The sequence below is a fragment of the Callithrix jacchus genome, chromosome 3, assembly GCF_049354715.1.
Source record: "Callithrix jacchus isolate 240 chromosome 3, calJac240_pri, whole genome shotgun sequence".
NCBI lineage: Eukaryota > Metazoa > Chordata > Mammalia > Primates > Cebidae > Callithrix > Callithrix jacchus.
In genome coordinates this window covers 76840479-76854276 of record NC_133504.1, presented here as the reverse complement: position 1 = coordinate 76854276, position 13798 = coordinate 76840479, and the positions used below count along the sequence as shown (strand labels likewise).

The window sequence follows — 13798 nt, the reverse complement described above, 5'->3', positions numbered from 1 at the left end:
ACACTAAATAACCAAATATCACAAATTCATCCTTTCCTGACTTAATTCTATTTTATAATTTTTCTTTTTTATTTAACAAGACGAAGTGCATGAATATGACAATGTTAAATGTCCATAATCACAGACACAGTGTAATCTCTGAATCCTTTAGAGAAAGTAAAATCAAGAATTTTGTGCACCAATGCAAGGAGGATAAGCACGCTTCAGCTTCCAGCAAAACAAAGGGAGAAAATTTTCTTCTTTCCCACAGTGCATGTTGATATGTTAATTCCACATCACTACATTCACATTGTTTTTTAAGACAAGAAACTTGGAACAGAAATGGATAGAGATGGTTTTTCCATTGTATTTTGCTCAAGAGTCTCCCACAAGTAAATGAAGAACCAGATCAGGGAGAGAGAGAGAAAGAAAGAGACCTTCTTTCCCAAAGAACGCAAAATCTCTAAAAATAAAAAGAGTCAGAATCTATCAGTATTCCACTAGTCATCCTCCTCTTCAACCTTCCTCCCTCTTCTTTATCACCATCTTCATCTTCTTTCCCTCTGCCCTCATCTTTTTCATCAAAATATATTCCAAGTCTTCATTATTAACATGAACATCAGCTTCTTCTCCTTCCCCTTCTTTTGATCTACCATATAAGAAACGAAGCTGTGCTTTAATAGCAGGTGTTTGTTTTGTTTGGGTTTGAGACAGGGTCTCATTCTGTAGCCCAGGCTGGCAACATCATAGCTCACTGACATCTCAACCTCCTCTACTGAAACTATCGTCTCACATCAATCTCATGAGTAGCTAGGACTACAGGCATGTACCACCATGCCCAGCTAATTTCTTTATTTTTTGTACAGATAGGGTCTTGCTTTGTTCAGTTATCTGGAAACCCTCAGAACAGAATTCTTTTAAGTTTTTATGAAAGCTTCATTACTAGGCATGACCGATATTAGTCAATAGTATATCACTTCAACCTTCAGCCACTATCCTCTCCCTAGAGGTAAGGGGGCCTAGGCCTGAAAGTTCCAACCCTCTAATCACCTGGCTGTTTCCCTTGACAAACAGTCTCATCCTGAGGCTGTCTAGGAGACTCCAGCCACCATTCGCATACAAAAAAACACTCTTATACTCTAGTGATTCCAAGCATTTTAGGAGTTGTATGTCAAGAAACTAGATAAGGACCAAATATATATTTCATAATATCACATGTGCTTATTAACAAAGTAGATATTTTATCTTCATCTGGCTCCTATCTGTTCTTCATTGGTTCAAATTAATAACCAAAGAGAAAGAGAGGTTATTAACTAAGAACCATCACCAGTGTGTAAGTGAAGAGGGTTGTAAGGATTGGAAAAGAAGTTTCCAAAAACAATTCATATATATTTTAACTTATATAAGGATATTCTAAAACCCATCAACAGAAGGATCCCCAACTCATCTAGTATGTACACTTATTTTGAAATAATAATTTGCTATAACTGTAAGAGATTCACAATCTTACAAAAACAGCTGCAAATCTTATAATTATGTCTCTTAATGGCTATATTGTGTGGAGTTTGGGGTGGTGTTTATTTCTTAAAAACAGTTTAACACAACAGGTAATTCCCACGCAAAATCAAAATTTTAAGGTAAAAAGACTAAATAGTAATAACAAAAGTCTCCTTCTCTCCTCTTTCTTGCCACCCATTACTTTTCCTTAGAGATAGCTATTGTTACCCATTCACTTATATTTTAGGTACACCAAGCATTTTTCATATATGTTCTTATGTATTTAAATAAATGATAGATTATGTACAAGTCTCCATCCTTTTAATTTTTATTTATTTTTATTTATTTATTTTGAGGCATAGTTTCACTTTTGTTGCTCAGGCTGGAGCGCAATGGTGCAATCTTGGCTCACCACAACCTTGGCGTCTGCGTTCAAGCGATTCTCCTGCCTCAGCCTCCTGAGTAGCTGGGATTGCAGGTGTGCATAACCACACCCAGCTAATTTTGTATCTTTAGTAGAGACAGGGTTTCTCCATGTTGGTCAGGCTGGTCTCAAACTCCCAACCTCAGGTGATGTGCCTGCCTTGGCCTCTCAAAGTGCTGGAATTACAGGTGTGAGCCACCATGCCTGGCCTACATTTTAAAATATTTTGTTTTTATTTCAATAGCTTTGGTTTCTGGTTATATGGATGAATATATATTCTACAGTGGTGAATTCTGAGATTTTTAGTGTATCTGTCACTTGAGCAGTATAGACTACCCAATACAGTCTTTTATCCCTCATCCTCTTCCCAGCATGATGGCTATATTTTGAAAACATGTTATTTACCCAGTCCACAAAATCAGAAACTGCCCACTAAAATAAATAAAATCATGATAATCTGATATACTGGATTTTATAATAGCAACCATCTAATAGGTGTAATGACTAATTGCCCTGGTAATACATTAGCCTCTGATGTAAAACAGTTTTCTTATGAATGCTCCAGGAGATAGATGTAGGAAAATAAACACATGTAAAACTTGTTAAATGCCATTAAGTCAGGCTGGTGCAGGCGACATGCATGGCTCTCACAGTGCTCTGTGTATCCCACATTGCGTTACATCTGGAACCCTTCCTTATGAGGCCATGGGCTTTTTTTTAAAGCAAATTTCAAGCTCTATTTGTTTTGGTTTTTGTCCTAATGTTCCTTGTGTTGAGATAAATATCTTTTTAGCATAAGTTATGGATGATATAAGGCATTTAAGTAAAAGAGATTTGACTATTCCCTTTGAAAATGCCACCCAGAATTAAGATACTTTACTTGAAACTTTAGTTTGTATCTCATTCTTCAGGATTCTGCATACAGTAAGAGCTGTCTTTCCATAGAGGGACCACACAGAGTACCGAACTGTGACATGGCCTATGGCTCCACCAGCAGCAGATCACACCACTGAACACCCACTGCATCTACCTAAATGTTCAAAGACTAACAGGTAAATGCAGACTCAGCATGAGTGAAAGAAAAAGAGGAGAACCAGAGACCTTGTGATTCCAGAGCAGATGCAAAGCTCAAGAATAAAGGACTTCACTGGAAACAGGAGTTCCCAACTTATCAGACCAGTTTCTACATAAAACCTCTTACAAGCAATCCCAAAGAATTACTTTGGAAATGGACAGAAAGATTCATATCCAATAGAGGAGAGCTGTCTGGAGGATTCCAGCAGCTACTGAATTCACCAGCAGCCACTTTAGAACAACTGAATAATGGTCAGAAGTGGCAGCAAATAAAATGCACAAACTGTGTTGCATTCCACAGGTGCCAAAACTTGAAGTTATATGCTGGAAGCACAGAGCCAGTGCCTGGAGAAAAGGTATTTGAATTGTGGTTTGAAATATCTAAGAAAACATTACAGAAAGAGGATGTCTTAGAGATGTAAAAAACAAAGCATTATTGAGAGTTTAGCCAATAGTAGTACATGAATGGATTTAGGTCATAGAATGAGTCTGAATTAATGGAGAATGGTAGGAAATTTATCACAAGCTCCAAACCACCTGCAAAGAGTAGACAGAAAGACTTCTAATTTAGGGAAGAATGGAATACAATGCAGACAACCCTGTCTCTACTAAAAACAAAATTAGCCAGGCATAGTGGCATGCGCCTATAATCCCAACTACTCGGGAGGCTAAGGCAGGAGAACCTCTTGAACCTGAGAGGTGGAGGTTGCAGTGAGCCAAGATCGTGCCACTGCACTCTAGCCTGGTGACAGAGTGAGATTCCTTCTCAAAAAAAGAAAAAAAAAAATCTTTCCTTTATAAATTACTCAGTCTCAGGTATGTCTTTACTAGCAGCATAAGAACAGACTAATATAATGGCTAACAATGCAAAATAAAGATAAGACCAAGAGGGAAAAGAACCAGAAGAGGGGAAGGTATATGAACTAAAAGGTTAAATGTATCAAAAGGTCTTAGGTGAAAAAACCAGGCTGGAAGGGAACAGAGACTTTTCATCAATACCCTTTTGTCCCTTCTGAAATGTGTAACAAGAACAAATACTACTTGTTCAAAACACAGACATAAAGGGTAAAGTAAAATGAAATCATGTGAGTGTACCATTATCTGAAAATAAAAACGTATAAAACCAATAGCTCCTTGGGTAGCAGAGTGAGAGAGCTGGAGACAACCAGTGTGTGAAAACAAAATAATAATGCACGCATTGAAGAACCACAGGAATAGGTAAGGCAAAACTAGATGATGTACTGCTGAACTGTAAACTACGTAACAGTACAAAAATTACTTTGTTTCCTATATGCAAGTCTTCCTTCTAAAATAAACATTATCTGTTTAATACTTCATTGCTATGCAAAACATTAATGATACCATCACACTAAAATTTTCAGACAAGTATCAAAAACCATTAATAACGTTAAAAACTAAATTTGTATCCCTGAAATTTATACAAATAAATTTTTTTAAACAGAAAATAACCTGTTAAAAATGTATTATTTTTATCATTTTATGACTTACCATCAGGTTTTTTGATCACATAAATGTTTGGTTTCTGAAAAACTTTCACAGTTAAAGAATTAACTGCTAAGAAAATTAAGAACTTATAGAAAAATAGTGAAAGCCATTAAGATGTTTAAGTTCATAAAAGTAAAGAAAACAGCAGGCTAAATTCAAACAATATCAATAACATTTGTCACTTAAATTATCATGAGGACTATATTATTAATTTCCATTTTCCATCACTTGCATTGAAGAAACCTTTCAGAATCCTTTCTCAAGCACCTTCTTCACTCCCCACCCGCAGCAGTTTCAACAACACAAGTGATGCTTAAAAATGCAGTTTGCTTACAGATAATACACAGAGTTTTATGTGTCAACTTGGATAGGCTATAGTACCCAATTATTGAACCAAACACTGATATAGGAGTAGCTGTAAAGGTATTTTGTAGATGTAGTTAACATCTACAATCAGTTTACTGTAAGTAAAGGAGATGACCCTCCATAATGTGTGAGGCCCTCATCCACTTAGTCATAGCCCTTAAATGCAAAAACAAGGTATCTTGGAGAAGAAATTCTGCCTCAAGACAGCAGCATCATCTTCTGCCTGAGTTTCCAGCCTGAGGACCTGCCTGACAGATTTCAGACTTGCTACTACCACAATAACATAATACCTTAAAATAAACAAACATACATATATACATATACATATATATATATATATATATATATCTTCCTTGGTTCTATTTCTCTGAAGATCCTTACTGATACATGCACAGAGAGACTTTCTATGTGTAGTTCCTTACTCCAGTTTTCCAACCTTTTCTGCTTATATAATCTCTACTTCCTACCTGTACCTCAGCTCTTAACCTCCTCATAGAAACTATCAAAGAGTCTTGTGTCACATTACAATGTTTCAGTCAACAGTGAACCATATAAACAATGGTGGTTCCATATGATTATAATATTATATTTTTACTATACTATTTCTGTATTTAAACCTTTGTTAATTTCATTTTTTAGAGAAGGGGTCTCCTTCTTTTGCCCAGGCTGAAGTGCAGTGGAAAGATCACAGTTCATTGCAGCCTTGCTCTTGGCTCAAGCAATCCTCCCATCTCAACCTCCTGAGTAGATGGAACTACAGGCATGTGCCACGAGGCCCAGCTATATATATATATAATTTATATATATAATATAAAATATATATAAATATATATATATATATATATTTTAGAGATGGGGTTGCTATGTTGCTCAGGCTGGGCTCCAACTCCTGGCCTCAAGTAATCCTCCTGCCTTAACTTCCTGAGTAGCTGGAATTAGGCACAAGCCACTGTGCCTGGCATATTTAGAATATGTTGGATACACAAATACTTGCCACTGTCTTCCAATTGCCTCCATTATTCAGTACAGTAACATGCTGTAAAAGTTTATAGCCCAGGAGCAATAGGCTATACCATATAGCGTAGGAGTGGGGTAGGCTATACCATCTAGGCTTGTACAAATATGCTCTATGATGTTCACTTGATGATGCATTTCTTAGAACAAACCCCTGTCATTAATAAACACATGAATATATCATTCCTGGGACTGAGTTTTCCAAATTTTTGTTTCAACAGACTATACCGCTGCTTTCCTATTTTGATCACTTGGGCCCTTTTTCTTAGAAAAGAACAGCAACAAATATAATTGGCATAAACTAGGATGAAAATTCTCATAAAATGAAGGCATACAATGGCATTTACAGATCTCTGCGTAAGTGAAACTTTAGACTGCAAAAGACTGTCTAGTATTACAGCTCCTTAACTGTTTTTAAAGGTAAGGTACATTTTAAGGCAAGATTTTTTTGTTACAGCATACAACTGAAAATTGTTTCTATATAATTAGAACTTCAACTAGTAAATAAAAAAATTTTTAAGTATAATTTTATTTACAGAAGTCAAATTCTAAATTCAAGGCATGCTTATTTTGAAATTCAAACATCAGTACACAGGAAAAACATTTTTCGATGATGAACTTCAGAGCTCTAAAACAACTGTCTAGTGAGATATTTCAACAGTCTTTCTAATAAAAAAAAGTTAAACTTTCCTTAAAAATTGAAACATTTCAATACAAATACTTAACTGGAATCTAATTGATATTGATTCCAGCCTTAAAAATGCATTAAATGATACAAAAGAAATATAATTGAATATTAAAATATCATATCCTCACCTCCCACATTAACCTGTAATCCATATTTTCATCCAAGTCTTCAGGCATTCTCTTCTCTCCAGCAAAGGGTCCGAACTTTTCACCCTGAGTAACAATGATTATATTGAAAAAAGATTAGTACAATAAATCAACATACTAAAATAAACTATTTTTTTCTTCTGGAATGTTTTTCTGCAAATCTTCATGCCCAATGAAGAAACATTTTAAAATATCAACTAGTTTACCCAACACAAAATGTTTACATATTTACGATCCAACTTAATCTGTTTTTAGCTTAAAATGCTAACTCCACAACACAGAAGCCAACCTAAAGGGTTAAATCACTTAACTTGCAAATTCTAACAAGGCACTGGACACTGTATTTCATATGCATCAATCCTCTTCAAAGCTTCTAGCAAGAGGTCTTTAAAAAAGCACTGAGTTTTGTCTGACTCGAGAGACAAGCCCACCAGGCAGAAAATCACCTGGTTTCCATAAAAATCATAAATTCATCCCTATTATGGGCAAGAAAGAAGTGGGCCTGCCATTCTCAAAGGAAGAGTGTTCATAAATAAACTTTAAATTTGCCTGCCAATCTTTCAAACAGGCAAATTGGCACACTTTAAACCAGGCTTTCTCGAAGTGTGTGCTTTGAAGCCCACCTGCACGAGAAACACCAGTGCTGCAGTTTGAGATGCAGAACTCTGGGTTTTGTTAAAATCAGAATCTGGAAGTAAGCTGTCCTTCAATCTACTCTGAAGAGACTTTTAAGGACATGTTCAATGGGCAAGTAACACTCTTCTCTCTAAAGTGAAGAAAGTAGGGACTGCAGAGAAAGTGGAAATGAGTTGAATTTGTCCAACCAGACATTTTGTTGAAATGTGTGCAAAGGAGACACACAGCCACTTGTGCTTCTAAACCTGCCTATGACTATTTTTCAGCAAAATCCTCCCCTTTGTATGGAGGTGATGAAAGAAAAAAAGCCAACAAAATCTCTTTGAAGAACATTGTAAGGAGAAAAGATAATCACCAAGGCAAGGTTTCAAGGATATAAATTACTAAATATATAGCAGAACACCCAACTCCTGAGAAAAGTAAAATTTTAAAGCTTAAAGAAATTACAAATATTAATAGTTAAACCAGCCCCCTCATTTTATAGACGAAGAGGTCCTGAGAAGCCATAAATATTGGCAGAGCCAGGAAGACCATTTCTTTAATGTTAACTTAGGGGAAGAAAATACCCACAGAGATTCTTCAAATCAAGACTATAATTGTAAGTAACTTAAACACAGGCAGAGCAAAGAAACAGGGAGATTTCTGGCTATTCATAACATTAGAGATACTACTACGAAGTTTAGACAGCCAATGTCAGAGAAACCAGAGAAGCCTGCTCTGCTTCACAATCCTCTCATGCCTCACTAGTCCCCGCATGCTAAAATGGCATTCAACATCACACTCAAACACAACAGCCCCAAAGAGGCTTTCTTTGCAAAGTAATCACTTCTTTCCTCCAGATGGCACCTAACCAGGATTTGATCTCAGGTAGGAAAAGCTCCACAAGAACAGGGGAAAAGAGTTAACACTGAACTACCATGTGCCACACTCCAAATAATACTATGTGGAGTTTCCCCATTTAACAACTAAGAAAATTGAAGCCCAGAGTTTAAATAGCTTGTTTGCTTAAGGTCAATCAGCTGGTGATGATCAGACATAGTATCAGGAACCAGTGGCTTATTCTGAGTGAAGAGCTCAGGCACCATCCACTTCACCAAGCCAACACTCAGAACCCTGACAGACAGAGGTCCACTGCTGAGGCCACCTGATGCCACCTCCTCAGCTTTCCACTGACTGTAATTTAGCAGTGACCTGGGCCGTGCAGTTGACATGTACACACTGAATACACTGACTACTGAATTGAAGAAACTGAGTTTGTGCTAAAGCCAATCTAGAAAACATATTTTAAAAAAAGGTTTTTTTGTAATAAACTTGAGGGTTAAGTATGAATGGATGAGGTTCAATTTTTGGTCTACTCTCATGTATTTAGCCTTTTTCAAGTGTTACAGAAAGTAATAATCTAAGTTCACACTTTCCAATGTAACTGATCTATCTAAACCAATCAGTTCCTCTTTGCAGTATACATTTGGAGGGGAAAAAAGTGAATCTATCAATTCCACAGTGTAGAAGACTAAAGAGGAAAAAATAGTAACTCAAATAAATGCACTGGGATGGGGGGGGAAAGGTCTGCTTGGATGCAGACCTAGTAAGATTACTAAAGGATTTAAAGCTGTGAAAATTCAGATTAAGCAGAATGCTGATTTTAAAGCTTCACCATTAATAGAGAACAATCAGTCTCTACCATAAAGTCAAACCACCAAATTATAATAGTGGTTTTTAGCTTTTTACCTCAACTCTTAGTAAGAAATATATTTTGTATTTTAACCTAGCACATTCATACATACACAGAAACACACACCTATAAAACTGAGATACTTAATATTTCAAGAATAACCTTTAAAGACAAAAAAAAACAACCCTGTGATTACCAAGATCCAGCTCAGCTGTAGAGACCCCCCCAACCCCAGGCAGCACTGAGGAAACTGAGAAGCAAACACCCAGATAGAACAACAAAATGGGTCTATCCAAGGGGCCAGCAGTCTTCCAAGCTGAGAGCCTCAGGGAGCTGACGCTGACCCATGCAGTCTCTCTGAACAGGTGTTAATTATTAACAAACAGATGTTCAGTATTTTCTCAAAACACAAAAATAAACCAGGTAGGCAGCTGGTGCCCACTTACCACTGATCACAGACAAACTAAAAAATATTCCCTATGAGGGAGCCATGGAAGCAGGGTCAGATGTCCTGCACTTAAAGAATTGTTTTAACTGGTGTATGATATTTATATATTATCCTGCCACTTTATAATGCCACAAGTAGTTTTCTACTGGGGGATGCGGGGGCAGCTAGGTTCTCCTTGCCATCATTCTTCCTAGCAAACAATATATTCTATCATAAACTCAACATTTCTCAACTTGACACTGTATAAATTTCTTTAGACAATGCATTTACTCTATATAATGTACTCTCATATTTTCTACTCTGCGTTCCTTCATATGTTTTTAAAAAAAACTTTTGACCCACTAAATTAATTACAGAACTCACTGATGGGCAGCAATCTACAATGTGAAAAACAATGACATAGAAACACTGATGGGGGGCCGGTCGCGGTGGCTCACGCCTGTAATTCCAGCACTTTGGGAGGCTGAGGCAGGTGGATCACGAGGTCAAGAGATCGAGACCATCCTGGTCAACATGGTGAAACCCCATCTCTACTAAAAATACAAAAAATTAGCTGGCCATGGTGGCGCGTGCCTGCTTGTAATCCCAGCTACTCAGGAAGCTGAGGCAGGAGAATTGCCTGAACCCAGGAGGCAGAGGTTGCGGTGAGCCGAGATCCCGCCATTGCACTCCAGCCTGGGTAACAAGAGCGAAACTCCGTCTCAAAAAAAAAAAAAAAAACCACTGATAGGGGAGGTAAATTAGCTTTCTGTCTTTGATGACATTTCTTCAAAGTACTTTATTAGGTGTATTAGAAAACGTTCATCAAATAAACTTAAATTTCTGTGGCTGCAAGATTATAAAAATATAAATAAACAATTCTCAATTATCCATACTACTTGTGGGGAGAAACAATGCAGATACTAAAAACGTAATTTATATTTGACTTTAGATGAAGATTTTATATTGAGTAGACCCACTCTTAGGAAGCCTTCCCTTAGGGATTCCAGCACCAGCTACCCAACCCTTCTCTCTCTTTCTTCACTGTTGTCTCTATCATACAAACAGTACTTTCTTAAAATTGTAATTACAATTTTTTGTAATTCACTAACCACATTTCCTAGAGAGATTCTAACTTCAACATAAGCCTCTTCTATCTCAATGGACTTCAAATCTGCTTGGGCAGCACACATATGAAAGGGAAGTTTGGGGCACACACCACATACATATGTAATTCTTTTTCTTTTAGTGGAATTATATGAAATCGCCAATATTTGGCCACTTTTGACCTACAAAATAAAAGTTTTTCATATGACTCATCATAAATAAAGTATATACATGTGCTTTAGTAAATTAAACACCTAAGAGAAGGTTCAAAATGAATGACAGGAAGGAAACCCAACTCTTCTTGACAACTTCAAAAATTTCTGGCTGACTTCTTGATATCATTGGTTTTACTTTCTGTGATAAACCTGCTGAAGATCTCATACTAGCAGACAGGAAAACTGTCAGCTCATCTATTTTCTTGCTGTTAATTTGTGCCTAATTATTGATGTTACCTTTGATCTGTGATTTCTTTGCAAGAACTTTCCTAGAACTCTTCACTTCTATCTCAAGAGTCACCACCTCAAATGCTTACAAGTTAGGCAGTAAGGCAGCACAACACCAGATATCCAACAATAAACATGTATATGATACATTAGAGAGTAGCCAGGAGGTAAGGTGGAAAGGACGTGCCACCTAAAAACTTTTTCGACTCCAATTAAATTGCTATATCACCATGTGGATCCAATGTTGCCAGATATATACAATATTTTTAAGGAAGCTGATAGCTCAAATTTGTGTGTGAAATCACTGATTTTTTTTTTTTTTTTTGGCAATGAATTCCAAGAATTTAACACTTTGTGCAGGTCAAATAAAATGTGACTTCAAGACACACTGACATCAAACTGAGTCAAACTCACTTCTCAGACTGATCCAATGTCCAGCCCATAATGGAGATTCTTAATTTTTATTCAAACTGTTTCTGAATAAAGCACATAATTAATCCATTCAATCTGCTGCTCACTGGACTAGACAGTAACTTTTAATAAACAAAAACTGTATGATTGCAAAAATGTGGGCCATTTTTTCTCATTTTGCTGAATGTTATTAGAAGTTGAAAACAAGATTCACTGCAGATGTCGCTTTCAGAATTGTGGGAAAAAGCACTATCGTCTAGGCCTCAGTTTCCTTATATACAAAACTTAGGGATTTGGATTCATTGATTCTTAAGATTCCTTTCAGCTTTTAAATTCCAATAGAAAGAGCTTCCACCCAAAACCTAAAATGCAATAAAAAATAAAAAAAAAAAAAGAAAGAGCTTCCACTGACCAAACTTAGAACAATTTAAGACTCAAAGGGGACACGACTATAACTGATTGAAACATATTAACAAATTCTGAAGTCCATACTGACTGTCAGTGAGAGAAAGAAAAAGGAAATCATTTCTAAAAACCTCATTTGCTATCATTAGAGGATAATGTTATTAAAATTTATAAAGAAAAGGAATTAAGCATTTTGTCCTGCCTTTTCAATAGTAACCATAGTTCAGGATAACCAGACAGCAGAAATTGATGATGAAAAGCTCTTCTTTACAGGGGAATATTTGAGTTAGCAAATTACCATTTTGAAATCCCTAATAATATTACTGATTTGGCAAGAATTCTCCATGGATGAACTCATTAGGCAAAAAGTTGAAGGTGAAAAAAAAAATCCATATAGTAGTATCGGCTCACAGATTACTTGCTAAGAACAAAGGGGAAACAGTATGTTTACAATAGAAAAATTACCTTAACCCAACGGTGGCATCAGTAACAGTGGGAAACCAGGCACATGATATGCCCCCTACTATTATACAGCACATATAAACCAGCATCACTCCATAAGGTATTTTGCCAGAAATATTACATATAACTTCCAGACTGCATGAATTATAGAAGATAGAGAAACAAGTTAAATAAAGCCCTGGGAATGTAATCAGATAAATCCAGATGTGAGATACTCTACAACTGGCCTGATCTCTTCAGGGAATTACTATTATTAAAAAGGGGGAGGGAGGGATTAAAGAGATATTTCATAGACATAACTAAATGTAATGTGTAGTCTTTGATCAGATCCTGGTTCAAAAATAAATAGCTATAAAAACATTTTAGAGGCAATTGTGGAGTAATTTAAATATGGGCTAGCATTAGAAGATGTCAGGAAATTACTGTTATTTTTGTTGGATTTGCTAAAATGGCTATTTAGGAGAATGTCCTTATGCTAAAGTATTGAGTGAATTGTCACAATGTCTGTAATTTACTTTGAAATAGGTCAGAAATAAAAAATATACATATAGATTAAATATATTAAAGTAAATCAATGTGCACTAAAGTCATTTATATTTGAAATATGATTTTTTTTCACAGAAGGAGACTGAAGTCCTCACTTAGAACACAATTATGTTTCAATGTTAAACTACTGTGCATGTCTGTGCCTTTGCAATACAAGTAGGCCTTCAATAATGTATTAAATGTGTCTCTTGAAAATTCAATGTGAAAAATATTCCATCTTCCTTCCCTACTGTAGGAAGTCTGAGACAGACTAGTTGCTTCCCTATATCCATTCTCCTTGGTACTAGAACACTGATCTTATCAAGGGTACTAATGTATCCAGGTAAAATACTACGTTTATCTTGAAGAGAGGGGAGCAAACAACCTGCAATCAGAAATCATTGTATGGAACTATCACAAAATTCTTTTTTTCTTTCTGAGACAGTTTCACTCTTGTTGCACAGGCTGGAGTGCAATGGTGTGATCTCAGCTCACCACAACCTCTACCTCCTGGGTTCAAGTGATTCTCCTATCTCAGCCCCCTGAGTAGCTGGGATTATAGGTGCCTGCTACTATGGCCAGCTAATTTTTGGTATTTTTAGTAGAGATAGAGTTTCACCATGTTGGCCAGGCCGGTCTTGAACTCCTGACCTTAGGTGATTCACTGGCCTCCGCCTCCCAAAGCGCTGGGATTACAGGTGTGAGCCACTGCACCTGGCCCATACAAGTTCTTAAATGAAGCTGAGTCAACTAGAAAGTATACCCAATCCTCTTTCTCCCCACCTGCAAAATGAGCATGATAGCTGGGGCTGAAAAGCCATCTTGAGTCCACAAGCATTGCAAAACTTCTGCCCTGAAATTTTGAGCCACTAAACTAATGGCAATAACATCTTGTTCCATCTGCCAACTTCCTGTTAAACAAAAACTCCAAGTTTAATTACTGTAGTTGTCTCTCTTACTCCAATTGATATAGTGGAGGTCAGGGGAAAGAAACTCAGTAGTGCCCAGAATAAAAC

At 36.6% G+C, this 13798-nt stretch overlaps 1 protein-coding gene across 7 annotated transcripts in view; it reads right to left on the bottom strand.

Annotated features, from left to right (window-relative positions):
- Positions 1-13798, bottom strand: part of PRDM5 (PR/SET domain 5) — a 238092-nt gene that overhangs the window by 212027 nt on the left and 12267 nt on the right. For all 7 annotated transcript variants that reach the window (XM_002806650.6, XM_035293034.3, XM_035293035.3 and 4 more), the window contains exon 2: positions 6677-6760. In XM_002806650.6, the coding sequence (XP_002806696.1) occupies positions 6677-6760 (84 nt within the window). The remainder of the gene's footprint in view (positions 1-6676; positions 6761-13798) is intronic.